Source organism: Dermacentor silvarum, chromosome 7 (assembly GCF_013339745.2).
Source record: "Dermacentor silvarum isolate Dsil-2018 chromosome 7, BIME_Dsil_1.4, whole genome shotgun sequence".
Taxonomy (NCBI): Eukaryota; Metazoa; Arthropoda; class Arachnida; order Ixodida; family Ixodidae; genus Dermacentor; species Dermacentor silvarum.
In genome coordinates, this window is record NC_051160.1 from 114,748,344 (window position 1) to 114,775,595 (window position 27,252).

Genomic DNA, 27,252 nt, shown 5'->3' on the forward strand with positions numbered 1-27,252 from the left:
ACGTCTCCGAGCAAGACACCGACGCCTGCGTCTTGTCTATCTCGGACCTCGTTAATATACTGGACGAACAACGCCGCGACTCGGCTTTACGGTCTATCATCGACAGTCTCAACTCCGCCACACCCGACCCTTCCCTCCACTTGTTCTTCCTTCAGGACGGCACCTTATACCGCCATAATATGCATCCGGGGCCCTGAACGCCTTTCGTCCGCCCATCTCACAGATGTCCTTCGACTTCACGATGAGCAAGCGGTCTACAATTGGTGTCACCCGCACTTATGATCGCGTCAGGCGCCGTTTCTTCTGGCCTGGTCTCTATCGCTCCGTCCAACTATCGCTAGCTGAAAATGCAGCGCCGCAAGACAGTCTTCGCCGGTCTCTTCACCCTTGCTTTCCTTTAGCAACTGCTTTGTGTTGGGCCACGACCTCTTGGTCCCTTCCAACCTCGAATCAAGCAGACACAGTGGGTCGCCGTTGCGACCGACTACGCACGCGAGACGCCATTATAACCGTGCCCTCCCAACCAGTTGCGCCGCCGAAAGCCGACTTTCCATCCTTCATGACAGCATGCCTATCGTGTGTCTCGAAGCTTCTGAGAACAAGACGCCATTTTTGTCGCGTCAGAACATCCTTCGTTTGCTCTACCCACAAATCACAACTGCTTGATCACCCCCAAACGATGACATCACAGAGCGCTTGAACCGAACTCTGACCGATATGCTTTCAATGTACGTCTCCGCCGATCACCGCGATTGGGACGCTACTTTGCCGTACGTTACTTTCGCCTACAACTCGTCCCGACATGACACTACTGGCTACTGCCCGTTTTATCTCCTGTATGGACGCGAACCTTCTCTGCCTCTCGATACTTTACTTCCTGTCAGCTCAACCACCACGTACGTTCGCGACGCCCTAGCGCGCGCCGACACAGCTCGCCAGATCGCACGTGAACGGCTCACAGTGTCTCAGGCTTCCCAGAAAGCCCTGTGTGATAGTCACCACAGAGACGTTTCTTACTCCCCCGGCGCTCTCGTGCTACTGTGGTCTCCGTCCCGCCGCATCGGTCTCTCCGAAAAGCTATTGTCCCGCTACGATGGTCCTTACCGGGTGCTACGTCAAGTCACCGACGTTACGTATGAGATCGAGCCAGTCACCGCACCAGCGCCGTCTACGCCCCCACCCTCTGCTATCGTGCACGTTGCGAGACTTAAGCCATACGTAACTGGACCCTCTGGTCCGTCGTAGCAAACACCGGGTCGGCGCTCTCGCCCCGGGGGGGGGGGGGGGGGGGGTAGTGCCACGAGACAGTGAAGGGGCTGCTACTGTCGGTCGGACGAAGACGACGGCGACGAAGTGGCCAGAGGCGCGCGACAGCCTTGCATCCGTCGCGGCTGCTTGTCCCAAACCTTGTATATAGCCGTACTCACTCCCTAAATAAACGTTATCCCCGTAACAATATTTACAGGGTGTCTCAGCTAAAAGTAGCCAATGCTTGAAAAACGACGGAGTGTGCTAGAAGTCTCAAACCAACTCATTGGTGTTGACGATCGCGTGGCCTAGTCTGCGGTATTTTTTTCGTTTTGCAAAGTTAATTAGCTGTAGTATAAACTAATTGCCAAACTTTGTAAATATTAGCTTTAGCATGAAAGTGTCAATACGAAAGTTGTAGTTCACATTTAAAAATGGCCGACTGAAGTGTTCGCAAGTAAGTACCATTGATGGAGCTTCTTGGAATTGCCGTTAAAGAAAGCACGCGAAATATAAAAACAACCGCGTGATAGCACCACTATTTCAGCACCCCCAGACGACAGATCAGTAAAGGGCATTGTTTGCATGGCTTTTTTTCGAGACTCACTCGCGTGCCCTGTCGCGATCGAGCGCACAGAGCGAGCGGCGGTGATGAAAGTGTGTCACAATTCGACGTGACGTGGCACAAACATCATTCGCTCCTCTTCTGGAATGAAGCCCGAACACACAAGGCAAGAAAAAAGAAAAGGAGCTCGGCATTGAGCAAATGTTGACCACAGAACTGTTTAATCGGGAAGGAAAATGCAGTTGTCATGTTATTCGATTCGTTCGCGATCATATCTTACTAGCCAGAGTTGCTGGCGTGCACTTTGCGGTCACTCCAAACGCCAAGCCCGTCCCGGAACAGCTGTACAGATATGCGGATTTCATTTCTTGATCAGTCGTCTGGGAGCGCTGGAATACATAGGTAGCACGGACGTCATCGCGGACGCCATCTTTGGGTACCAGCAGGTCGAGAAGGGGCGTAAGCAAAGAACATGACAGCATGACAGCAACAAAAAGCGCGTCTTGCGTCTAACGTCAGAATGATAACAATGATAAACCGGTGAAAAACAATCGCCGTGAAAAAGCAAAACAGTTTGCGCGTGATAATACGTTGCACAGACGTCATCGTAGTCGCCATCTTTGGGTACCAGCGCGGTGAGGTATGGCTGCGTGACGTCACATGAACACTATCTATAGGGGTGCTATCACGCGGTTGTATTTGTATTTCGCGGGCGTTCCTTAAAGGCAATTACAAGAAGCTCCATCAATGGTACTTAGTTAAAAACACTTCAGTCGGCCATTTTTAAATGTGATCTACAATTTTGTTTTGGCAGTTTCGTGGTAAAGCCAATATTTAGGAAGTTTGGCAATTAGTTTATGCTAATTAATTGACTTTGCATACCGGAAAAAATAACGCAGACTAGGTCACGCGATCCTCAACACCACTGAGTTGGTGTGAGCCTCCTAGCACACTCCGTCGTTTTTAAAACATTGGCTACTTTTAGCTGGGACACCCTGTATATACCATCAGCATGTATTTGTGTCCACTGCAGGACGAATGCCTCTCCCTGCGATCTCCAATTACCCGTCTTGTGCTACCTGATTCTAACTTGCACCTGCAAATTTCCTAACTTCATCAAGCCGCCTTGTTTGCTCCCGTAAATTGCTATTTTGCTAGTTTGCTATTCGTAAATTGCAATATGTGTCGTAAAGTAATTAACTAAGAAGTTCAGTAGTCAATTTTATGTTAATTAGTTGAATATGTGTTTCGATTTTTCGTGCTACTATTTTTCGCCTCTTCGAATAACCTTTCACAACGATAAGAATTATACTACCTGCCACAGGCGATTTTTAAAAATTCTGTATATCTTAAACATGAACACCCTGTATATATGAATGAGAAGAGAGGAAACCGAGGGGCCCGATTTTTATTACTGATATCATAAGAAGCCAACAAACAAAGACACCAAGAACAACATAGAGAAAATTACTTGTAGTTCTTAAGTGATTTACAGAAATGGTAAATAAATGGAAATGAAAGTGGACGAAAAAAAAGTCGCAGTACCGCCCGAAAGGTGAAGCAACAATTACAATAGCAAATTAGTAGCTAGCTATACGAAGTAAGCATAGTAGCTTTATCGGCTGTATAAACTTGAACACATTCGCTTACTGACTGAATTAACAAGCATGGTGTCAGCGCGCACAAGCAAACGTGAATAGATCACAGTCGATGACCGCAGAGAACCGCTGTCAAAACGCTGGCGTGAGCAAGCGCTGCAGCAGCAGTGAGCGAGGGTTCGTGCGGTCTATCGCTTCAACGGAAACTGAGCGGCGAAAAGCACAACGCATACAAAGGTAGAAGCCGTGTGCAGATAGCTTTCAAGATACGGTGGGCGCGACCGCCCGCAGATGCGCAAAGTTCAAGTGCGCGGTTGCTTCCAGAGTTGAAGCCGCACTCCCTCCCTCTCGCGTTGCCTTCCCGCTTTCCTCCTTTCGCGTGCGATATTGAGTCGCCAGTTCGCCTTGCGCCCGGTCGCAAGATACGCAGTTGGTGCCGCAGCACAACGTCGGCCCCCTCCCTCCATTCTCCCCATGGCCTTTGGCGCGACGGAAGACGTCGCGTTTGCTCTGCGCCGTGCGTTCACTCTCCGGTAAAGCGCGCGTTCCTCGCGCACTTTCGGTCGCACATACAGCATACGGCGCGCGGCGACGATTTTATCGCCTTTCAACTTTATACGGAACATCACGGCGACGACGAAGCACTCCAAGCACGAAGCACTCCGAGCACTCCAAGCGGATTTTTGCCTATGGCAAAAATCCGCTTGGAGTGCTCATATAATTGCTATCCCAATAAAATAACTGACCGCAAGCAGCATATACGAAGCGATGTCTCCGCATCACGCTTGCAATGCTCTTACCAATCGAGCAACTAAGCCTAGGAGTGTTAGACAGCGCCACCACTCACGGCCATCCGTTTTCATTTTCATTTATTTAGCATTTCTTTAATTCAAATAAGGACTACAAGGAATTTGACCTATGTTGCCCTTGGTGTCATTGTATTGTAGGCTTCTAACGATATAAATAAATAAATAAATAAATAAATAAATAAAGTCTCGAGAGCCGCTCGTACTGAGAGTCTGTGCTGCGCTTTTTGGACTGTCGCCCTTGCGCTGCTTCAAGTGCCGTCCGATAAACATCCGTATACTGTATATATTTATGTTTATACCTGTATCCCAGGTATACACGGGAAAAAGTTGCATACAGATTTGGATAACTATTTCGGCCGTTTAAGGCTTCGCGAGAAGTATTATGGGAAACTCAAGGAATTGGACATGGGGCCCGGGCTACCATTAATGAGGCATTCGACTCCTCCCACATATTGCGCTTGATTTCTCATGCACCTAAAAGGAGTAGAACGAGACATGTATGAGTTTCATAAAGAACGTTCTTTTCGTAAAAAAACAAAACAAACTAGCAAGCAGCCGCGGCTTGCTTTATACTCTTTGTATTTTTGGCTTCGCTTGAGTCGTATCTTATTTCTTATCGCCGCCCCCAAGTGATATGAAATGCTCTAAGAAACACCGTAAAGCAGCTGCCTGTTAGTGGCAGTAGCCAACAGCCACGCCGTCGCATTGTCACTTTTTCGCGGTCACCAACTCAGCCATTGAGAAGTGTTGATTCTTTGAAACCCGTTTTAAAAGTGGGGCTGTCGCGCGCGCGCACCGTGCGCGTCCACCTTTACTTGGCATTATTGCTTTTTTGCGCTTTGAGGAACAACACTGAAACACGGAAAAAAATAACAGGTAAAACTTTATCTAGTTGAAGAATGTTAAATGTGATGTTCAGAAACACGATGTACACTTTGCCATTCGAGCTTATGCAATTATTCAAGTATACTTTAAAAATTGGAGGAATAATGTTGGCTGATTTCCTAATGAGTCATAAGCGCAAAATTCACCAGCATGCTCAAGGCCACTGCTAACGAAGCACCGTTGGTTAAATGGTCGTATCTCGTAGCCCCCCCCCCCCCCGCCTCCATTTTTTTCACAGCTTGGCCCGGGTTACCTGGGACATACGGTATGAGTTCCTGGAATTCGCATACATCAGCAAAGTTTTTTTCTGATTGCTGATCGCACTAGGTGCTAGCTGTGCGACCTGGAGTGTACAGTGCTCAGCAATTGAAACGCGATACTCGGAGAGCGTGGCTGCTTGACAATTTTTGCACCACCGGCGGGCACTCGCGCCACCAACCTGATGCATTTTTGAATCACGTGAAAGCGAGAGTGTTTGCGATGCATTGTAACATGCATTAGCACTTTCAGCGATCACCCAGCGCTCACCGGTAACGCTTAAAGCGTCCGTTGCCATGGGGTCCGAGTATCGCATTTCAATCGCTGAGCACTGTACGATGCGCACCAATGTGTCTATTACCATGCGTATTGCACCACGTCAAAAAACCAAGTTTGTGGGCAACGCCCGGCCTGTCTGAGTTGAATGCATAACCCATGACAATGACATACTCGCTGAGTATACAGGCCTGAATTATGCACCCTTTCTTTACAGGTGGCAGTTTCATGGAGTCAGAGTATATGCTTTATTACCATAAGAATGGCGGCTGCGCGGTTTTTAGAGTGAAGACGCAAAACCACGGTGCGTTTCTATGATCTTGAAAGCGTAAGCTGCATTAAGTCTCAAAACTCATCATTTATTTTCTGCTAAGGCAGGAAAACGTAGGTCTTGTCAAAGAAAAATGTAAATTGCGACGAGTTTTATGGTCATTTCACAATATTTAGCCAACACCTTTATTTCGCATGTCATAATTTTTCAATATGGGCTAATGGCCGACTATAGGAGGAAAAGTTGCACAAAGCCTCTACAACAGAAACTTTAAGGAAGTAATCTTCTGTAGGAATATACTGTATTTCATAACCTCAAATCAGTGTTTGCATATGTGCCTGCTTGATCTTTTCATTTGTGCATTAGCTGTGATGGAAGTCAAAATATAATTTAAAGAAATATAATACTCTAAAAAGGCCTGTCGCGCTCTTCAAAAAGCCATGAATATATTTAAAACAAACGTGAATCTATTTTAGTATTCATCATTAAGATGCTTGTGACTGAATCACCAGTTCACTATGCAATGTACTACACTGAACTTATACCACTCAGCCTATATAGCAAATCAGGCCACAGGATTTGCAATATACCTGATTATTTTTTTATCGCAGTCCTGATAACGGCTTAGCAAAATTTTATACACTGTATAATTTGTTTCAACCTATACAAAATGGTGACGCATCCAGCTCTATTGTTGTTTTATTAGAAAGTGGTAGCAAGTGGTAATTAAGAAGCTCGAAAAATAATTTCAGTGCCATGGCGCGAAATAATTTTTTGTTCACTATTTTGCTCCACTTCCGTTAATACATATCTCGGGCTTTATGCTTTCGCACAGTACAATTTATTCGCATGACTACTTTGACAAGTCGATTTACACTACCTTCAATGCACTACGCATATGTGCTTTTCATGTAACTTCCTCCGCCTTGCAGGCTTTTATTTAATAAAAATGCAAGCCTTTGAGGACGCGTTAACACAGACGACAAGTAACAAAGGTGTGTTTTGCAGAATGAAAGCGGTATGTTGTGCTGGCAAAGTGGTGCAAAAGAAAATATGTTAGTAAAGCCGTAAATAAAATGACGTAAAACGAGAAAGATCAGCTTAACGTGTACTATATGGATAATGATTGATGATCTATCAGGAGGTATCAGCAGCAATAATAAATGGTAGACATCTGAGGGGAAGCTACGTGAATGGTTACAGATGAATGGGGGAAAAATTAATGGGTATCTTTTAAAGGCAAACATTTGCTACATGATTTCACCGTCATTTAGTCATGTACGCGTACTTATGTCCAGAAGCACGTATATGGCTTTTTCTGTACAATGTTTTAATTCGTAAGCATTCTTTGGAGTTCCCCCCGCAAAGTCTGTTGGTACCGCGAAAAGTGTCACACTCTTTATTTACAAAATAAATGCATAAATGGCGAAGCTAAGACATTTAATCGTTATAATATTGTAAATGTAGATGAGTGGTCGCTTTAGAATTGATAACGAAGGAATGCAAAATGGAAAAAAAGAGAAAAAAACTAGGGGTGTGCGAATAGTGAAATTTCATCTCGAATCAAATTCGAGTCGAATAGTGCCGAATAGTGGCCAAAAATATCGCATATCGAACCGAATATTGAATACACAAGATTTTATTGAAAATTTATAGACAGAACAAATAAATGTTGTCTGCTCATGTCCTCGAGCACACAAAGCGGTGAGTGACTGTTACCGAAAGGCTACAAATTGTCATGCGGAAACACAATCTGTTCCCCATGGCCTCGCTTCAGGCTGTCTCGCTGCGATGTTACGGTGTTATCTGCAGTTAAAATCATGTGCTCAATGGACATCTTTGTAGCAGGGATGAGAAGGTATCGCAAAGCAATTTTGGAGATTCCTGGATACAGTGAAGCTCCATGCTCTTTCCAATATTTCAAAGGGTCATCCTTTCTTGCGATCAGCGGCACATTATAGTATTTTTTAACTTCTTGACTATAAGGTGTGAGCTCTCGCAGACTGTTCCCTTGTCTTCTTTGCTTGCGGCGTGACTTGTCATTGGCTTCGGATTTTGAGAGTGCTGCAATGGAGAGTTCATGCGAGCGTGTCGACCAGTAATTTCGGCTGCCAGCAGCTCAGCAGCGGGTGACTGACTGAATGAATTTGTGCAGCAAATATATTTAAACCTCGGATCACATAGTGTTGCAAGCACCAGTTCCTTTCGTTCTGCACAAAGAGGGAACCGTGACTCCAAGCTGTTCAGCAAGTTCTTATTAAACAAAGCTGCTTCGTTTTAATTGTTGGTGTGCCTCTTAAGGATCGGTTCTGTCCCGTAAATAAACGGCACAATTGGGGAGGAGGAACTCGTCTTTTCCGCAAGCCTTCGCTGTGCTGTGAGCAGCTGAGTCATGTTGATTCCTGATCCCGGATGCAACCCAATATAAGCGCGCTGCGACGGTAGTTATGACAGGATGTGAAGGAAGATGTTTGTGTAAAAGTGTTTTACGGCGCTTGCGGCATACGCGACCGAACTATGCAAAAGTCCGTGACTTTGTTTCGGAAGCGAAGTTGTGAAGGGCTTGATAGGTTTCTCATATGTGTTTTTTTCTTTTTGTACGTGCTGAAATGACACAAAATCTCATTTAATATACACAAGCGGCCGCTTTTGAACCAGGATACCGGTGAAACTTTTAACGAAAGGCCTACTGTAACGACGTTAGCATTAGTTTTAACCACACCACCCTAACCAAGTTGCACCATTGGTCTTTGTCGCGTTTTAAATATTCGTCATGATAAATTATTCGAAACTTCGAATACTAGCTGTTCGAAAATCGAATCGAGTTATTCGATTAGATATTATTCGATTCGAATTGGGAACTCGAATATTCGCACACCCCTAGAGAAAACCATTCTCGGCACACACCCTTCACAGCTTACTTTCCCGCATTACTGGTGTACGTACAAGAAGCCTGCTTCGGGTTGAGGAGTATAAAAAATTATAGAATATCTGATTGGGTACATGGGATAATAGTGAAATAGTAGATGATCGGTAGCCTTAAAAATTAAAAAAATGCTGACATCACTGCGCTAAGGTCATAAAAAAGAAAATAAAAGGAGAAAAATTACAGTAGTAAAATTGTACAGAACGTATCAATAAAACTAGATTGAAATCCCGTGGTTGTGTGGAATGGAATTATGTTTGGAGCGTTATGATATGGTCTAAGGTGGATAGACATGATAAACAACAAAAATGCTACAGAAAGTTTGAGAATTCTCTACTAAGGCATAAGCATTCTTTTGCACCGGAAAACCGATGGGTAGACATGCATAAGCTATAAAAGCAAGTAAGCAAAATCAGAGTAACAGCCTGGCCCAAGGATGCTTACGCATTAGCAGACAATTCTCAGAATTTCTGTAGCATTTTTCTTTTACGCTTAATCCAAAATTTCTTTTTTTGAAAGCCTTGTAGAAAATCAGTAGCTTTTGTACGTTTAACAGGTCGAAATATACGCTGCGAATTTCGCCTTGTAGAAAATCCGTAGCTTTTGTACGTTTAACAGCTCGAAATATACCCTGCGAATTTCGCCACCCCAATTCATTAAAACACCCCACTACCTCTTCCCCTTCCTTGAGGAAAGAGGCATAGCATAAGTTCCGTTCTTAGTTCGTCAATGAAATCCTACGACAAGAAAGCCATCATAGATCATACTTAAACGTTTTCGATGATATAGTGGACAAAGAAATCAAAGCCTCTTTCTTATGGAAATAAGGTTGAACGCGAAGCTTTCGCCCATGCAAACTGAATCAAAGTCAAAGTCCAAAGCCAACGACTACGCAACGAACAGAAGAAATGCTGAGCGACCCGATGCGATCCATATGTGATTTGATTGCTTGTTTAGGATTGTATTTTTTGAACGTTGACGTTGAATGAAAAAAACATTTTGTTACATTGCATAGCTTTTATCATGTAGCCGTTGATTACATGCATCTCCAGCATCTCATCAAAGCATCTTTCTCTTTCTCTCTCTCACTTTCACGGACTGCATGCCGTTGCCGATACACGGGATCGGCCTTACGGCCACGATCGCGCTCGCGCTTACATTGGTGTACGGCAGCCTCCTCTTCTGCCGTGCGCTGCACCCGCGCCCTACCCATCACGATGGCCGGGAATGCATTGCGTGACGCGCGCAATTCAATGCATATATAAACAGTTCGTCCGGGTAGCGTGGCCTTGCAGATAGCCTTGTTCTTATCGGTACAACTGCAAATGTAAACTGTAGTGTTCTACGATTGCGTGCGCAGATGCGCAGATAGTTCCATTGTTCAAGTTGGCTTTCCTGCAGTGCATTTAGACATGAAAAGCTGCGCTTTAAAATGTCAGTTTAATAATGGGAACTCGAGACAAGATTACTTTCAAAAAAGGCTGGCAAAGAGGCCAATGTTTCACAACGCAAACAAATATAGAGCTGCCTAACGCCATGAATCCTTCCTGGTTGGCTGTGTTTATTTGCACGAGCTGCTACAAGAGTGAGGTGCACACATGGTGTTCTAGCGCTGTCGCTCACCTTCGTTCTGTTGTGAATGATGAACTAACTATATTCATTCATGCAAGTTTATTACCCTCGGTTACCAGCTAAGGTATATCATTGCGGAGTACTGAGTACGACGTCGCGGAATCGTTGTCTGTCAAGGTAGCCACGACCTGGTGGGAGCAGAATGCGAGAAAATCCAGCATAACTTATACCAAATGCATCTTCACGTTAATGCCATTAGTATTAAAGCAATGTAGAGACGAATCATATTGCCACCCTAGGCACACGAGGTGGCAACCTGGCTATAAAACACAATGCCGAAATATAATACGACATAGCATATTTTGTGGTGGTCACTGCACCCCAAAAGAAAACTCCGTCATTTGTAGAGTGCTTTTGTTATCGAGCACTCTCGGCAAAAACAACCAACATTTTGCGATTGTTTTCATTGGTTAAAACAAGCATGTATGCAAAGAAAGATCCAGAAAGGTGCTGAAATTCTTTGTTTCAAAAGAAGGCCTTCAAAAACAAAAGAAACAATAACTTTCCGTGACGTGTTAGTAACGAAAACTTCACAGCTATCGATTTTTTATTATTTGAGGACACAAAGCCATTGTGTCACTGTGTCTCATCCATTCTGGTGGATTGGCCAACAATGGGCGCCTACTAACGTTACATGCGTAGTGCCGAACTTCGGGCCCCATTCCCAGTGGCACACACTAAGTGACCAAAGTTGTGCAGTAAGCCGGACAGTAGCCAGTAGCAAGTTGTTTAATCGGACACATACACATTGACCAATGTTGTCTGCTCGGCAAGACAGCAACCATAAATTACTTAGTGACCCTAACTAGTAGACAAATGGGGCCACGGGGCCAAAGAAGGTCGATACAAAGTGACCTACCACAAAGTGGGTAATGTCAACGAAGAATTTTAAGAGCATTGAAGCGCTCGTTTACCTGGCGTTGGGCGCACAGTAAACAACCTTAGGTGGTGAAAAGAATCGGAGTTCTACACTACGGCTTACCCAGTATCTTAGATTTTGCCACGTACAGCTGCGGCAGAAAAAGTTGTCGCAGTTTCACCTGAAAGGCGAAGAATCAATTGCGATAGCAAATTTGTAGAGAGCTATACGGAGTAATGATATTAGCTTTATCAGCTGCATAAACTTGGACATGCAGCAGCACCGGCAACACGCAGAACTGTTGTCGACGCCGTCGGCGTTTTGCCCGCGTTCGCTCAAAATGCGTGCGGCGTTGGTGACTGTTACCGGAGCCTCTGATATAAATAGGCACTTGGTGCCGCAGCTAAACGTCGCCTCCCTTCTCTCCCCCTCCCCCTCCCCTCCCCCACGGCCTCTCGCGCGTCGGAAGAAGGCGCGTTTGCTCTACATATATGGTGATAGTAAAGGAGGAAAGAGACGCCTACTTCTGCAGCCCTTAAGGGAGCACAGAGCAGAACGCGCGTTTGTTCTCCGCCGTGCGCTCACTCCCCGTGAAAGCGCGCGTCCCTCGCGGCCTTTCACTCGCACATACAGCGTTCGGCGGCGCGCGGCGACGATTTCATCTCCATTGACGTCATACGGAACCTCACGGCCACGGCGACGGCGACGACGACGGCGACGCCGACGGCAGAAATCAGCTTTGAGTGTCCATATAATTGCTCTCGCAATAAAAGATTAGCACAAGTCACCGATCACCCAATCAGAGAAATTGCGGCATGCGACGCTATGATGCCCTAGCACGCCGAAAACGAGAGTGACAGGCAACCCCTCTTTGAATCATGAATCTTGTGGAAATTTAGGTACCAGTGTGCGCTGAAATAAGAGTGCCGCGTACCGCAATTTCCCTGGTCAGGTCATCGGCCACTCGTGCTAATCTTTTTCATCTGTAGCTGTACAACCTGAATATGTATTTATTTTATTGCGATAGCAATTATATGGACACTCCAAAGCAGATTTCTGCCGTCGGCGTCACCGTCCTCGTCACCATCGCCGTCACCGTGAGGTTCCGTATGACGTCAACGGCGATGAAATCGTCGCCGCGCTCCGGACGCTGTATGTGCGAGTGAAAGGGCGCGAGGGACGCGCGCTTTCACGGGGAGCGAACGCACGTCGGAGAGCAAACGCGCGTTCTGCGCCGTGCTCCCTGAAGGGCTGATGATGATGATGATAAGTGGTTCTTGAGGGAAAGGGAAAGGTTGGCGCTATCTTCTGCAGCCCTTGAGGGAGCACGGCTCAGCGCCAAGCTGCAGAATTAAGCGTTTCTTTCCTCCTTTCCATATATAGAGAGCAAACGCAACTTTTTCCGTCGCGCGAAAGGCTGTGGGGGACGGGAGGGAGGGAGGGGAGGCGACGTTTAGCTGCGGCACCAAATACGTATTTATAGTAAAAACGCCGCGCGCGTTCGGTGCGAACGCGGGCAAAACGCCGACGGCGTCGACAACAGTTCTGCGCGTTGCTGTTGCTGCTGCATGTCCAAGTTTATACAGCTGATTAAAACTACTATCCTTACTCCGTATAGCTCTCTACTAATTTGCTATTGCAATTGGTGCTTCGCCTTTCGGGTGAAACTGCGGCAATTTTTTTATACCCGCGGTTTTACATATATCGAATTTAGTGATGTATCAAAATATTCCGGCAGCGTGGATCAATTTCTATAACCGGCTTTGAGCGTAATTCCGTGTCCTATTTTTTCCCTGAAGTTATACAGGAGTTGTCAATGTTCTGAATTTTCGGCCGCGCTCACAGAAGGTCAACTACTGTGAGAAGGACCGAGATGATGTAACGATTCTTTGCATTGTCATTGCTTATCCGCTTCGTCAGTGTCTGAGCGGCGCTTTGCCCACGTTATCACTAGAATCTGGCGGTCCTGACCAGCGGATGATTGGAACGGCACACACTGAAGTGCAAGGAATTGCTACAGTATACTAGCCAATGACACATGAAGTGGGTGCAGCGCATGGCGAACTGGTATATTCGCAATTCTTCAGGATATCATTCCACGTTAATAGTATGTTATATATTTTAAATGTAGACACGTTTGTGGCGACCTTCGCGTTGATAGACCGGAATTTTTTTGTACAATGAAATATTGAACCTGGTAGCTAGGAACTAACCACTTTTGATGCTTTTGCCATAGCGATGCAAAGGAATTTCATGTAGAAGACAGCCTTGACTTTACGATCAGGCATTTGTGAAAGGATCTCTTTGCGCCTGAGCAGTAACGGCAGGAAGCGGTAATGTCGTAATTTATAAAACTATAAAACACATATTTTAAAAAGATATTTCGCACGCCTTTATTTTAAACCACTGAAACATTTTATTGCTGGATTTTCTTTCTTTTTTAGATGGACGTCCCGTTTATGATCTTCGAGTTAAGGATTCCTACATAACCCAAGGCCCTAGTGCCAAATGTGTTCTGGAGTTTGTAAAGTATAGGATTCAAGAACAAACGATTTATAAAACGAATTGCAACGGCAGACTTGGTCACAACTAAAAGTAATTTTCTTTACGACAGAGGAGGAAGCCGTGAATAAAACGATTTGACAAAGTTTGATTGGTTACCGGGAATATTTAGGACGTGTCTACATTAAAAATGTAGTCATGAAAGGATTCAACGCATCGAACCCTAAAAAGAGGTGCAGTGCCTCCTCTCTGAAAGCTGTATTAAGCTCAGCTGGAACTACTTGAACTGGTTGACTATGTTCCCTCAAATAAATTTTGATTTTGTGCATTTAAACTCGAGTGAAATCATTGTTAAATGTATGACTAAATTCACATTCCTCATTACTTCACGTTGCGTGCAATAACTATGTAAATTTGTTCTGTAAGGAGGAATATAGAATATAGAGGAATATAAAATGGTTTGAGTTAATCTTAATTTTACGCCACTATAGCGTAGTATTTGTCTTCAAAATTGCAGTACTTTGGGGATACAGTCGAACCCGGATATACCGAACCCACATGTAACGCATTACTCTGTATAACGAACAGCAGTAAAGTCCCCTTGAAAAGTTTTGCATATAATGTTTATTTTATTGATCGAATTGCGTATATGTCGGTCTTTTTTGTGATCCCCTTCAGATTCGATATATCCGGGTTCGACTGCAATCGTGATAAGCGGAGGAGTGCACAGACAAGGCCTAGCCAAACCGTATATGCTTGCAGTACAGCAATTGAGTCTGCCTGGTCATCAGTGCTTGGCGCGAGTGTTCGATGCTCGGGCCAAGAGGCGGAACGCCTGTATGCCTCTCATTGGCCGTAGAAAACACGGGGAAGGAGGGAGATGGACATTCAATGCGATGAGAGGAATGAGAACAAGGTGAAAGCCGGAGCCAACGTTTCGACAAGTGGACTCGTATTTTCAAGGCGACATATATGCTCTCCTCGGCGCAGTGTATATAAGTACGGTTCTTCTAAAGGAGAGAGCGATTAAGGTGAGTGGGCGAGGCAGCGACCGAGGGTGCGTTAACGGCGAGGTTGTAAAATAGAAAAGCTCTGCTACTCAACGTCGGTGGCGGAATGTGAGGTAGCGCCTTGTGTCAGCCAGTTGACGTATCAATGTAGGCTCCCCTTTTCGTGGAAGGGTCCTGGACATCGGGGGGGGGGGGGGGGGAGATTATCTCCTTCCCGGAGGTCAGTGAACTATCGTCTCTCTGAAGGAGAGAATAAAAGTAGTGACAGAACATGGTACCCGTGGAAAAAAAATCCATATAAATGAATGAAAGAAAAGGGAGGTGGGAGATTGGAATAGTATTGACAACCCAATAACAAGGAAACTGAAGCAACCCAATTGAATTTAACTAAGTGCTGTTGCCTATAGTTTGATATTTAGCATATCGAAACGATTCTAAAGCTCCCTTTGAAAAGTTTATGCCTATTGGTTGCGGATGAGGATTCAACTTGTGGATGAGGTATGATTCTCTGCATTTTCTGTCCCGTGCAGAACAGAAATTTGACTGTAGGATGTAGAGTTTAGGTTCATCGAAGTTGTGACCTGGTTGATTAAAATGCTCAGCGAAGGCTTTGGGAAGCTTTTTAGCTGTGTCCGCGCGATGTCCGTTTAGCCTGACGTTCATTGATTGTCCCGTTTCACCACTATATTGTTTCTTACAGAAGGAACATTCAAGCATATAAATTACATCGGGACTAGTGCAAGTAAAGCTAGTTTTCACTTATAGTATGTATAGCTATTTGCAGGGCTCTTAATTTTAGGGTCACTTTGAAGGTGCCTGCAGGTTGTGCACCCGGGGCGAGAACATGCTTTTATTACGGAGGAACAATGTTTTCTTACGTTTGGGGGCACTAACGTGTCTTTAATGTTTCCGTTGCGCTGGTAGGTCACCTTTGGTACTACCGGGAACGCTTTTAACAGCGAAGCTGTCTAACCTGGACGTTTGCCGTCAGGTGTAACGCCAAAATGTGGGCCGATCCTGGTGATAGTGCAGAAAGGGTCCAAGCCCAATGGCACATGCTCCTGTGAACTAGCGAAGCTATTTAAGCTCGAAGATAGTCCATCGAGCGTACACCACAAAACCTCCGCCTGGCGATGACGGCACCCTGCGTCGCCTCGCGTCGCTTCGCTCCAGCTGCGTCGACCGCGCCGAGCCTCGCCACAGCTGCGTGAGCCATGTCATCATCGCGCGCGCAGCTTTGCTGAGCCATGACGTCGCCACACCGTGCATAATTGTTGCCGCGGCTGCGTGGAGGCGGACCTAAGCCGTGACGTCACTGCGCCGACCCACGGGATATATAGCTCCGCGTCGCCACCATGGCGACAGAACAACCCCGCCCTCTCCACACCGAGCACATCGCCGCGAAGATGGGGCGGCCGAAAAAAGAACTCGAGAGAGCGAGTGAGAAGACTTCGGTCCAATCCCGAGTATCGCGCCGCCGAAGTGGCGGCGAAACGCTGGCGATTCGCAGAAGATCCGGAGTTACGAGCCCGCGAAACAGAGCAAAAGCGTTTGAGCGTCCAGATACTTTAATGACCGAGTGTTCGTTGCTCCTTAGGCTGTCGATGATTCCGGGGTGATCTTGCGCAAAACGTGGCCGAGTTTCGAAGCATAACCGCGCAAAAACTTGGGCGAACCGAGATAAGGCTATGTGGGATTGCCAGCTTCGCTCTTTGCCCAGTCTTCGCACCACTAGTGTGAAGCTGCCTCTAATTTTTTTCTCAATGCACAATGCACTAAGATTATGAGAAGATGCATAATCACTACTAATTGGGTACCGCCTAATTGGTTTCGATACAACGAAACTTGGGTGCCCATCGCACAAGAAAGCGATTGGCTATTGCGTCCAGCGCAAGTAACCACTTTTATCGTCACGATCAAAATCCCGCACGATCATAAATGTTAAGACAATGGCCGGCACTGCACAAAGCTAGAGAGAGAATAAACGTGTGTATTGAGACAAAACAACGGAGAGGATTCTTTAGTCCTATACGCCTTTATCTCTTCCTGTTTCTACAGCCCTCAAGACCAGCAGACGCTGATCACCGAGGTTGGAGCTCGTCAGTGCTCTCTCCCAAAGCTCGTGGGGAGAATAGAAGGAATTATGCCGATGTAGTTGGTTTTGTCACAGCCCCCTACCATATTAAAGAGCGCTCCGGGGCATCCGTCATAGCGGGGATATAGGGTCGGGGATAAGGTGGGGAATTTAGTGGGATGGGTGAAGGTTCTCGGGTAAAGGGCACATATCTGTCGCTCTTGCCCTTTCGATAGTTTGTGCGCAGGTGGGTAGGTGAGTCGTTCTAACCTATAGTGCTGCGTGATCTCTTGATACGTTATCAATGGGGATCATCCTCTACTGCGTGCCTCCCAGGATGCGATAGAATAACTATCGAGCCAGAAGGTGGGAGGTTTTGCTGCTCGAGATGGCAGAGTGAGCGGGTACCCATGTGAGCCTGATAGGTCTGTCTGGCGGGTGTTGGTAAATGATCTGTTGTGATGTTTAGTGAATTCGTCCGCACGAGAAGTTCCGGCACGCTTCCTGCGAGTCCGTAATGATTACTTCAGCTCTAGTTGGCACGATGGCGAGAGGCATGGCAGCTTCTCCCGCTTGTAAGGCAGCGTTAGTCTGGGGACATGTTGATTGTGTCGGACAATTATGGCCGGGATATTTTATGTCGGGATAGTTTACCTCGTCCGTATATGCGGTGGTTGGTTCCTTGCGGTTGCGTTTGCATGTGTCGTTGGCTATCACTTCGCTGCGCCCGCCGTGTTCTCGGGGTGCATGTTGCGGGGGAGCAGTGAGATGGAAAGTTATTTCCTGATCTTGTGAGAGATACTAATTATTTCGGAAGGGTGATGCTGCAGAGGGGTTGTGAGCTTAAGACGAGAGAGGACAATCCTCCCTGCACCTGTGGCTCGCAGACTCATTTTTTCACTCAGAAGATCGGCTTTTATGAACAGGCCGAGTTTTATAAGTTTGTCGATGGCTGAGCTGGCGGGAAGTCCGAAGGCCTATTTGTAAGCTCTCCTGATCGTAGCATCCACCTTCTCGGTTTCTATGTCGATGAAGAATGCATTTGGAACATCATAAATGTCTGGACTAGGCGAGCCTTGCCTGCCTTGCGCATTCCATCCGTTTTGGTGCGTATACGCGTACGTCGGGCTATGAGGGTGACTCGATTGTGGCGGGTGTTGCGGGTGGTGTATTTGACTTCATCTATGAGGAGAGAGATTACGCTGTTAGCCCTAAAGGTCATACCGAGGATCTTGAGATGCGGAGAGGGAACGATGATGTGGTCCTTGATGAAAATAGTGACAGTGAGTGAGCACGGAAGGTTCCTTCTTTCATAGATAGTTCGGATTTTCGTGGAGCACATTGGAGGCCGCTGGACGTGACATAATCATCCCTCACGTAGGCGCGGCTCCGGTTTGCAGGCGGCGCTACATTTCTGCTGGGCATCTCGTGCCTGACCAGAACGTAATGTCATCGGCCAGGAATCGAGTCCAATGCAGGAGGGCGACGGATGAGTTCATTTTAAATAACAAAGTAGAAAGTAAGGTCACTTGACGGCTGCCGCGGCTGCCGAGAAGGATCGGATCTGACGAGCTGTCCCACCTTCAGTATTGCCCTGTGACCTGCGAGGAAAATCTTTGATGTACTTTTGGGGGCTCAGGCCCCAGTCGAGGGTATCAAGTTGCAAGAGAATGCGGTTGAGGTCGACGCTTGAGGTCCAGAGCAAGGATGGCTGTGGATGAGTTGCGCCTGGCGGGTGGTATTAATTCTTCCTTGAGCTCGAGAAGAAAGTCTTGCGAAGACATGTGCGAGCAGAATCCGAACACTGTTGAGGGTAAATCTTCATGATCTTCGAGGAATGTTTGCGGTCTCTTTAAAGTGCCCCTAAACCACCCCAGATATTTTTTGAACATTTAAAGTAAACACGTGCATCGAGTTCAGAATGCCCACACGATCAACGATGGCAAATGCTGCAGCGCTACGCGCTGCGGGCGCGCCACAAAAAAAAAGAAAAAAAAGCAATGTCGTCCTCCTCCTGTGGCCTTTCCGGTATCCTCAGCCCAACGTTACTAAACCAGCTTCAGTTGTAAAAATCTCCGCCCGTGCGCTTACCGCCGCTGTCGCCGCTCCTTGGGCAGCCGCCAGATGGCGGTGCCGTTCCATCGCACTCAGCAGGCTAGGTGACTATTTGTCGCCACCCCGTTTCAAAGGGGATGCCAATAAATCATCATCATCATCATCATCATCATCATCATCATCATCATCATCATCATCATCATCATCATCACTCCACTGCAGACGCCTCGCCGCAGCCTTGAGCTCGTGCGGACGGGCAGCTTGCGCGTGTTTCACGCTAGGCACAACGGCACCGCCGAGTGGCGCTGGCGCGCCGGCGTGAGCGCCGCGTGCGGCGAAAAATCTCAACGAGTGGGTGTACACCCTCTCCTGTGTCTTCTTCCCACCGCCTTGATTGCCTGCTGTACTGGACGTGTTTGCGCAGGTCTCATAGCGCGCACGTGCACGATGTTCACGCTTAGATCGGCCTTCAAGAGGATCTGTGCGGTGGACAACTATTTTCGCGGCTGCAATGTGGCGAAGGGGCAGCTTCTCCTTAGCCATGTAGTTGACGAGGTTGAGTTCACCGGAGACGACATCGTCCTCGCCAAGAGGAAGTGCGTTTCGCAAGTCAAAGACGACGTTGTTTGTGACGTGGAGGTAGAGGTAAGCACAATGTTCAGCACATTCATAATTAAATTCCTGTTTTGTTTCGTTTGCTGTGTCTACTGCGCACTGTCGATTTTGGTCTCAGGGGCTCCTAATTAAATACATAAAAAGGAGAAACCGGTTTTCTCGGCAGCTACTGCACCAAATGTGATGAGGTTTGTTGCAACCGCGATACCTGTTCTTGGCGCAGAGCTACGAGTTTGTAAACTTCGTGCTTCTATTTTTCTCAAACTTGCATATTGCTGCACCTGTACCTTATTCATCGGAATACAGGCGAGGAAATATTACAATTTTTTTTTTAAATTCAGGGCCTTAGTCGAAATTTTGTTTGCAACACATTTCATTAAAATCGATTCAGGGGTTATCTCAGACAAACGTTTCCGCGTTTTATATATACTTAAGCGGCAACGGAGTTGGACCTGAGGTAAAGCTTCCTGTTAAGCGTCCCTGACGCAGTGACAGCTTTTAGTTGAGATACTTAAACTTACTAGCACCCATCCAAGCGCACATGCGATCAAATCAATCAAATCAAGTCAAAGTTTATTTCAAATACATTTTCACAGATAATGTTTGCTGGTCAATCTAAGCACGCTGTGCTTGTTAGAAGACCAGGCAGCAGGTGGTACACCTTTGAATAGAGATATGAATCATTATAGAATTACAGTTCAAAATTATACAACTGCAAAGAAAATATTCAAGCACACAAAGAATAAATGCTACGTTTTCCAGTCACGTAAGCATACAAATAAAAAATCACGTGCAGTGTAGACCGCTTATAACGCAAGTAAACCGGAGTCGCAAATATCCGCACTATAAGCGGTACCGCACTATAACCAAAGCAACAATTTTGAAGGCCTGCACATATGCAAAACATGTGCACCGAGCCGCCACGTGTATGCGACAGTCGAGGAATGCGGCTAGAACGTTTGCATTCAATTTACAGTCGAATCTCGTTAATTCGAACCAAATCACGCGGCGGCGCCTCCGACCGGCATTGCTCCGGCACCGCCATAGAGTAAAAGCTTAGGAGACCCCTCAATGTCGCGCGCGAACGAAAAAAAAAAGAAAGAGAGAGAGAGAATAACTTTATTGAGAATGCCTGCAGAGTCGATTAGGCTCCCTCCACGCAGGGAGGACGAGCTTTCATCGCGACGCGGCCACTACGTCAGTCTCGTGCGTTTGCTCCTCGAGGTCTTGCTCCCTCGCTACTTCCGCGGGTCCGAGAGGGCCGCCGCCCCCTTCCTGGGGGTGCCGCCCCCCTTATCCTCGGTTTCGCTAGGTTGCTGCCTTCCTAGAGCTGCCGAGACCTGCTGGACGGCCTTGAGTTGTGTCTCTTGATCGTAGATCCTCGTTGCAGCCTCTAGCTGCGGCGGGATCGTCGTCTTCTCACTGGCTTCTCTCGGATTTATACCACAGTCCCAAAGGATGTGAGCCGCGGTAGCTCTCTCCTTCGCACACAGTCTACACACGTCACTCGTGTACACACTCGGACACACGTGCTTAGCTAGCACCGGGGTGAGCAGGGACCCTGTCTGTAATTGTCTGTATAACACTGCCTCCTTCCGGGTAAGGCCCGGGTGAGGTGGGGGCATAGTCTGTCTGTTCAGTCTGTACCATTTCACTATTTCGTTGAAGGTGGTCATCTTGTCCTTGGCACTGTACCGCGACCAACACTCCGAGTCGGCCGTGTTTGCAGCCGCGCGGTTGGTTAGTCCTCGCGCGGCCGCGTTGGCCGTCTCGTTGTGGTTCGCGTTCCCGCGTTCCGACACGTCACTGCCCATGTGGGCCGGAAACCACTTGATCACAGCAGCACTTTTGCGCCCGATGTCTTCGACCTTGCGCAGTATGCGCGCGGCCTCACTACATACCATACCCTTGGCATAGTTCTTCACTGCCGTTCTAGAGTCACATAACACTGTAGTGCATCCGGGGTCGAAGACGGCCAAGGCGATAGCCACCTCCTCCGCTTGGTGCGCTTCTCGAGTCCGGACGCTCGCTGCGGTCTTCGTTGCACCCGTCGATGCTCCGACGACCACAGCCGCGTATGCGTCGCTGCTGCCTCGATACTCCGCCGCGTCCACGTAGACGGCGCCTTCTTCTCTGGCGTGGAGGTCCACGAGAGCCCTGGCCCTCGCCAACCTCCGCTCCTTGTTGTGCTCGGGGTTGACGTTCTTCGGGATCGGGCAGACCCTGAGCTTTCTATTCATGCTATCCGGTATAGGTACGTTGTTCTGCTGCTTGCCTTCGCTCAGCTCGAGGCCAAGGTCCCGCAGTATCTGTCTTCCGGTTCTCGTTTCAGAGAGACGTTCGAGTTGCGCTGTTCTATGTGCCTCGGCTATTTCGTCCAGCGTGTTGTGGACTCCCAGCGCCATGAATTTTTCGGTGCTCGTGCTCCCGAGGAGACCGAGTGCCGCCTTATACGCCTTGCGTATGGTGGCGTCTATCTTGTTACGTTCACTCGGCCTCCAGTTGTGGAAGGCGGCGACGACGTTATGTGGCTAACTGCAAAGGATTGAACGAGCCTAGTCAGGCTCTCCTCCTTCATCCCCGCTCTTCTGTTGGACACCCTCTTGATGAGTCTCATTGCCGCGGCCGCTTTGCCCGCGAGCTTGTTCACCGTTTCAAGAAGAAAAAAAAAAACGCGGCGGAAATTTGACCCGCTCTCAAATGGCAAGGTCGCCGATTCTGCGTTGCGCCGAAACATGCGTGTACGTGCCGACGCCTTAGCCACGCTAACGTAGTCACGCGTCTAAAATGGCAGTGAACCCTTCTTCCTCCTTTATGCTTCCTCTACGTTCTAGTCACGTGTTGACCTTGCACGCTGCGGCTACGGTACAGAGGGAAGCAGCGGCGGGGTCCAAGGCCGGCTAACGAAACTGCCCACGCCGCCAAACGCCCGCGTCCCGATAACGGCAGAAAACAAAACTTCGGGGAGCTGGCGCCGGGCCGGCTGGAGCGGCGGCGCCTGCACGGCGGCAGGCGCGAACGGGTCACTGACAGTTGAAAGTGAGGGAGCTACGAGGGAGGGCGAGGGGAGCCACCAAAGCGGCGGAGTTGCCGAGGCGAAATCCGCTTCCCTGCCGCCCTTCTCCCTCACATTCCACGGTCTCCGCGTGCGCCCTTCGCAGTGCCATGCCGGCGCCGCCCGCTCTCTGAAGTTTCGTTTACTGCCGCTATTGTGAAGCGAGCGTTTGCCGGCGTTGGCAGTTTCGTGGCCCTCGCTCGCTATGCGTCCCGTGATATTTCACGACTCGCACTCAAGATTCTGGTTTCAGCCTCACTGGCCGTTCGTTCGCACCACGTGCGCTTCTCCTCCACTTCGTCTTTCTTCCTCGAGCACTCATTGGGGCGCCCGTTTGAGGGGAGCGTTCGCCGTCTCCGCTGACTTCCGTACTCCCAGGCAGCGGCACTGTAACTGGTATTTCGTTTCCCGCAACTGCGCTATAAGTGATATGTGTATACATAGAGTGCTATGGGAAAATTAACGGGAGTCTGAAAAGACCGCACTATATCCGTTCCTGCACTATAAGCGGTTACGTTATAAGTCGTCTATACTGTATTACAATAAACAGTTGAATACCACTTCATCACTTGTTTCATCATTTTACATTTTGAATTTATATCATACAGTGTTGCTTCAAGTTCATTAAAAATATCGGGGACATAATTTCTTGTTTTCTTTCCATAGTTTGTGAACACTCTTGGCTTAAAATACCTTTCTGTTTTTCGTAACGCGAAATCTTTTTTCTACCAATATTTTAAAAGAATTACAATAATAATGTCGTGTTACAACCACATACTTAAATAGCTCCTGTACTGGAAGTATTCCGAGAATATTATACTTTTCTCCTCTGTCTGATTGTTCTAGTCCGGTTCCATAAGTTATGCTAATGACTATTCTTTTAACTACGCCATCAATAGCTTGCTTTTTATAGTCAGAACATGTACCATATAACGTTATACCTTATGTAATTACTGATTCTGCTAATGCCTTATATATAGTAACTCTTAGGTTGATAGGCGTTTTCCCGCGCAGATTATACATCATGGCCGCGACAGCTCTTAGCTTTCCACAAACGTGTATCACATGGTTATTCCAGGTAAGGTGCTGATCAAATAAAATTCCTAAATACTTAACTACACGCTCGAACTGTAATGGTTGACAAATACATGCGTTGCAATGTGGGGCGTGCAAATATACACTCATGTTAAATGAAAGCCTCTTATGTGGATTACTGAAGCAGATAAGTTTAGTTTTTTGATGATTTATGAAAATTGAATTATGTGCGAACCAGTCTACGATTACTGATACGTCCCTTTGGAATATTTGACGTTCCGAGTTATAGTCACTCATTTGTAGCGCTATCGCAGTGTCGTCAGCGTACTGATAAAGTTTAATTTCAGTTGCAGGAGGCCGAGATCGGAGACATATATATTAAAGAGTTTTGGCCCTAGCGTGCTCCCTAGGGGCAGACCACACTTTATTAATTGGAGATTGCTGTAGCTATCATCTAGTTTAACGCATCCCTACTGAAAAAACCCCGTATTCCCCATAACTCCTATCCAATAACATCACATGGCATATAGGAAAAACGAGTTTCTGTATGGGATCCTATATGTTTCATATCGGATTATTGGATATGGGAGTTAAGGGGCATATGGAATTTTCAGTAGGGATTGTAGTCGATCAGTAAAATAATTTAGAAAAAAATTATAGAAGTGTCCTCAGAATCCTAGATTCTTTAGCTTCTTGAGTAATATTTCATGTACTACCGTATCAAAAGCCTTTGATAGGTCTAAAAATTGGGCTAAAAGTACATTATTATTTTTTATTGATGTACTAAGATAGTCCAAGAATTCTTCTAGCAGAGAAATTGTGTTTTTATTCTTTGTAAACCCAAACTGCGCCATATTATTCAGCGAATACTTTTCGCAGAATGATTGAATTACAGAGACCACATACTTTTTACATTTTTTTTACATTATATGCGCTATTGTATAGACAGGATCGCTATCGGTCAGCAATTTGCGCAATCACTTCTCTTTCCGTTTTTGTAGACAGGTCTTGCGATTGAAATTTTCATTTATTTTGGTATTATGCCTGCTTAAAAAATTCCATTTAGAATATTTAAAAGTACTTGTTTGAGTATGTGAAAGTTGAAGTACAAATCTCGAGGACGAATTTTATCAAACTCTGGTGACTTGAACTTTACCATGTCTTGAATTATCGTCGAAAGATCAATTTCGGTCATCGCTGGAAGATAAGCTGAGTTCGCGCATGTGCGTTTCGGTTCATATTCTTAATGTTGTCACTCCGTTCTTTTCAGCTTCTCTGCTGCACCAATAAAGGTTTCATTAAATTTATCGCACATTTGTTTGTTTTCATTTGAGAATTTTTTTTATCGTATCATCGACGCTAGATCGTTTGGATCTGCCCATTAATTTGTTTGCTGCAGTACAAGTCTTTTTCACGTCCTTCTTACATTCCGAAAATCTGCACATCAAATATTTTCTTTTTTCCAGGCGTAACTAAGCTGTCACCGCGTTTCGTAAAGTTCTAAATTCCGCTCTGTGTTTTTCGTTGCCTTGTTATTTTCTACACCTTTGCCATGCTTTGTCTTTTCGAAAGCACAACTCAATAATATCACTCGTTATCCATTTCGTATTATGACTTCTTTGCTTAATTGTTATGATTTTAGACGACTTTACGTATATCATCCTGAAAGTTTCAACAAATTTGGCATATAAACTGGCTTGGTATAAATGTAAAAGTGAAATCCAGTCCGTGTCCTTTATGTACATGTCAACTTTTTTCTGTTGTCTATAATTTGTTTCTTTGTTCTTACGTTGCAATCCTCTGTGTCATTATCGGACATGACTACAAGTGATATAAAGTAATGATCTGCTAATCTGACTTTAATTACGCCACTTGCATAGCACTGCTGTCTGAGCCGAATGACAATATGATCAATGCAGGTTTTCGTTATTCTTGAACCCAAATATTCCTCTCTGGTGTATTCATTAATTATATTTACTAGTCCATATTCTACTAGTAAATTAAGATAATCTGTCACCGCTTTCCTCGACAGTTGCATTATGTCAATATTCAAATCGCCTACCAGTATAAGCTGCCACTCATTCATATACTTCTTCAACAGAGAGTTTAGCTCCTCTAGGAACAAATCTGTGTCCATGTTGGGAGGCCTGTATATCGCACATACGGTGCAGGTGACATCTACTTTACTTAGGGTGACAACAATAACTTCTGCATAATCAAAAGCTACTTCGAGCCTGTTGAAAACCCAGTTATCTTTTACAAATACCAGAACTCCTCCTCCTTCGATTTTCTCGACATACAGCAATCTGGGAATAACCCCTGAGCCTATATCTGCCTTGTTCGCTTGCATTCAGATTAATCTCGGTGATCACAATTACGTCGATGTTAAAGAGTCTAGCGTGTAAATATGCGCATAATTGATCCCAATTCTTCTTTATACTGTGCACATTTATGTGTACTAAGCCAAGTTCTTGTTTTATTTTGTTATCAGCTAAGGTATTTGTAATATGAAGGTCCCAATCATGAAAAGATCCGAACGAGGCCATCTAGTACATTTTGCAAGATCATTCTCAGTGGTAATGCTTATCACATTCGCGCCTTCCGCCTTTCGAACTAGAATCTTGCCGTTTCGCGTCCAGACAAACTTATAGTCGAGCTCTTTTTAAGAGCTCGACTATAAGAAAACGCAAAAAGTTCTTTTTGCGTTTTCTTAACATTTTCATTGACGAAAATTTTGTTTTTTCGAAGGACGTTTTTCTTGGAGAGCCACAAGTCTCTGGTTGCTTGTTCTGTAAATCTAACGATTATAGGAGCGATTTTGTCCTTCTGTGCCTTCAACCTGTGTACCCCTTCCAATGAGTGCCTTTCAGGCAAGGGGACATACCCACCGGGGTGGCTCAGTCAGCTAAGGCGTCGCGCTGCTGAGCACGAGGCAGCGGGATCGAATCCCGGCCGCTGCGGCCGCATTTCGACGGAGGCGAAATGCAAAAACGCCCGTGTGCTTGCGTTGTAGTGCACGTTAAAGAACCCCAGGTGGTCAAAATAATCCGGAGCCCTCCGCTACGGCGTGCCTCATAATCAGAACTGGTTTTGGCACGTAACACCCCCAGAAAGAAGAAGAAGGCAAGGGGACCAAAGGCAGCATCGGCAAGAAAGGCTCGGCCTGTATCGCTCAGAAGTTCGCGAGGGGCACCGTGGCGCAGGACGAAATGGTGTAACAGAAACGATGCAACGTCGCGGGCGGTGGCAGTCGGCAGAGCGGCGGTTTCAGCATAACGGGTCAAGTGATCCACGGCAACAATAATCCAGCGGTTCCCTGCTGGAGTGGATGGTAGCGGTCCGTATATGTCAATACCTACACGATCAAAGGGACGACTTGGGCAGGGAAGGGGTTCTGACGGGTAGACTTGTCCGGGAGGTAATTTATGGCGTTGGCACTGAGTACAGGAGCGAACCAACTTTCGCACGTAGTTATACATGCCGCGCCAATAAAATCGGAGGTTTAGTCGAGCGTAGGTCTTGAAGAGGCCGGCATGCGCGCACTGCGGGTCCGCGTGGAAAGCGTCGCAGATAAGGTCA

At 46.6% G+C, this 27,252-nt stretch overlaps 1 protein-coding gene across 3 annotated transcripts in view; it reads left to right on the forward strand.

Moving 5' to 3' along the window:
- Positions 1-27,252, forward strand: part of LOC125946933 (uncharacterized) — a 127,180-nt gene that overhangs the window by 16,303 nt on the left and 83,625 nt on the right. Inside the window, exons 4-5 of one of the 3 annotated variants that reach the window (XR_007468004.1) lie at positions 5,857-5,967; positions 13,772-13,980. Coding sequence is in view for 2 of the 3 variants with exons in the window: in XM_049671133.1 (XP_049527090.1) it covers positions 5,857-5,943; positions 13,772-13,920 (236 nt within the window). In the remaining variant the exon portion in view is untranslated. Of the gene's footprint in view, positions 1-5,856; positions 5,968-13,771; positions 13,981-27,252 lie in introns of those variants that run through there. The other 2 variants (XM_049671133.1, XM_049671134.1) reach the window with 2 other exon arrangements.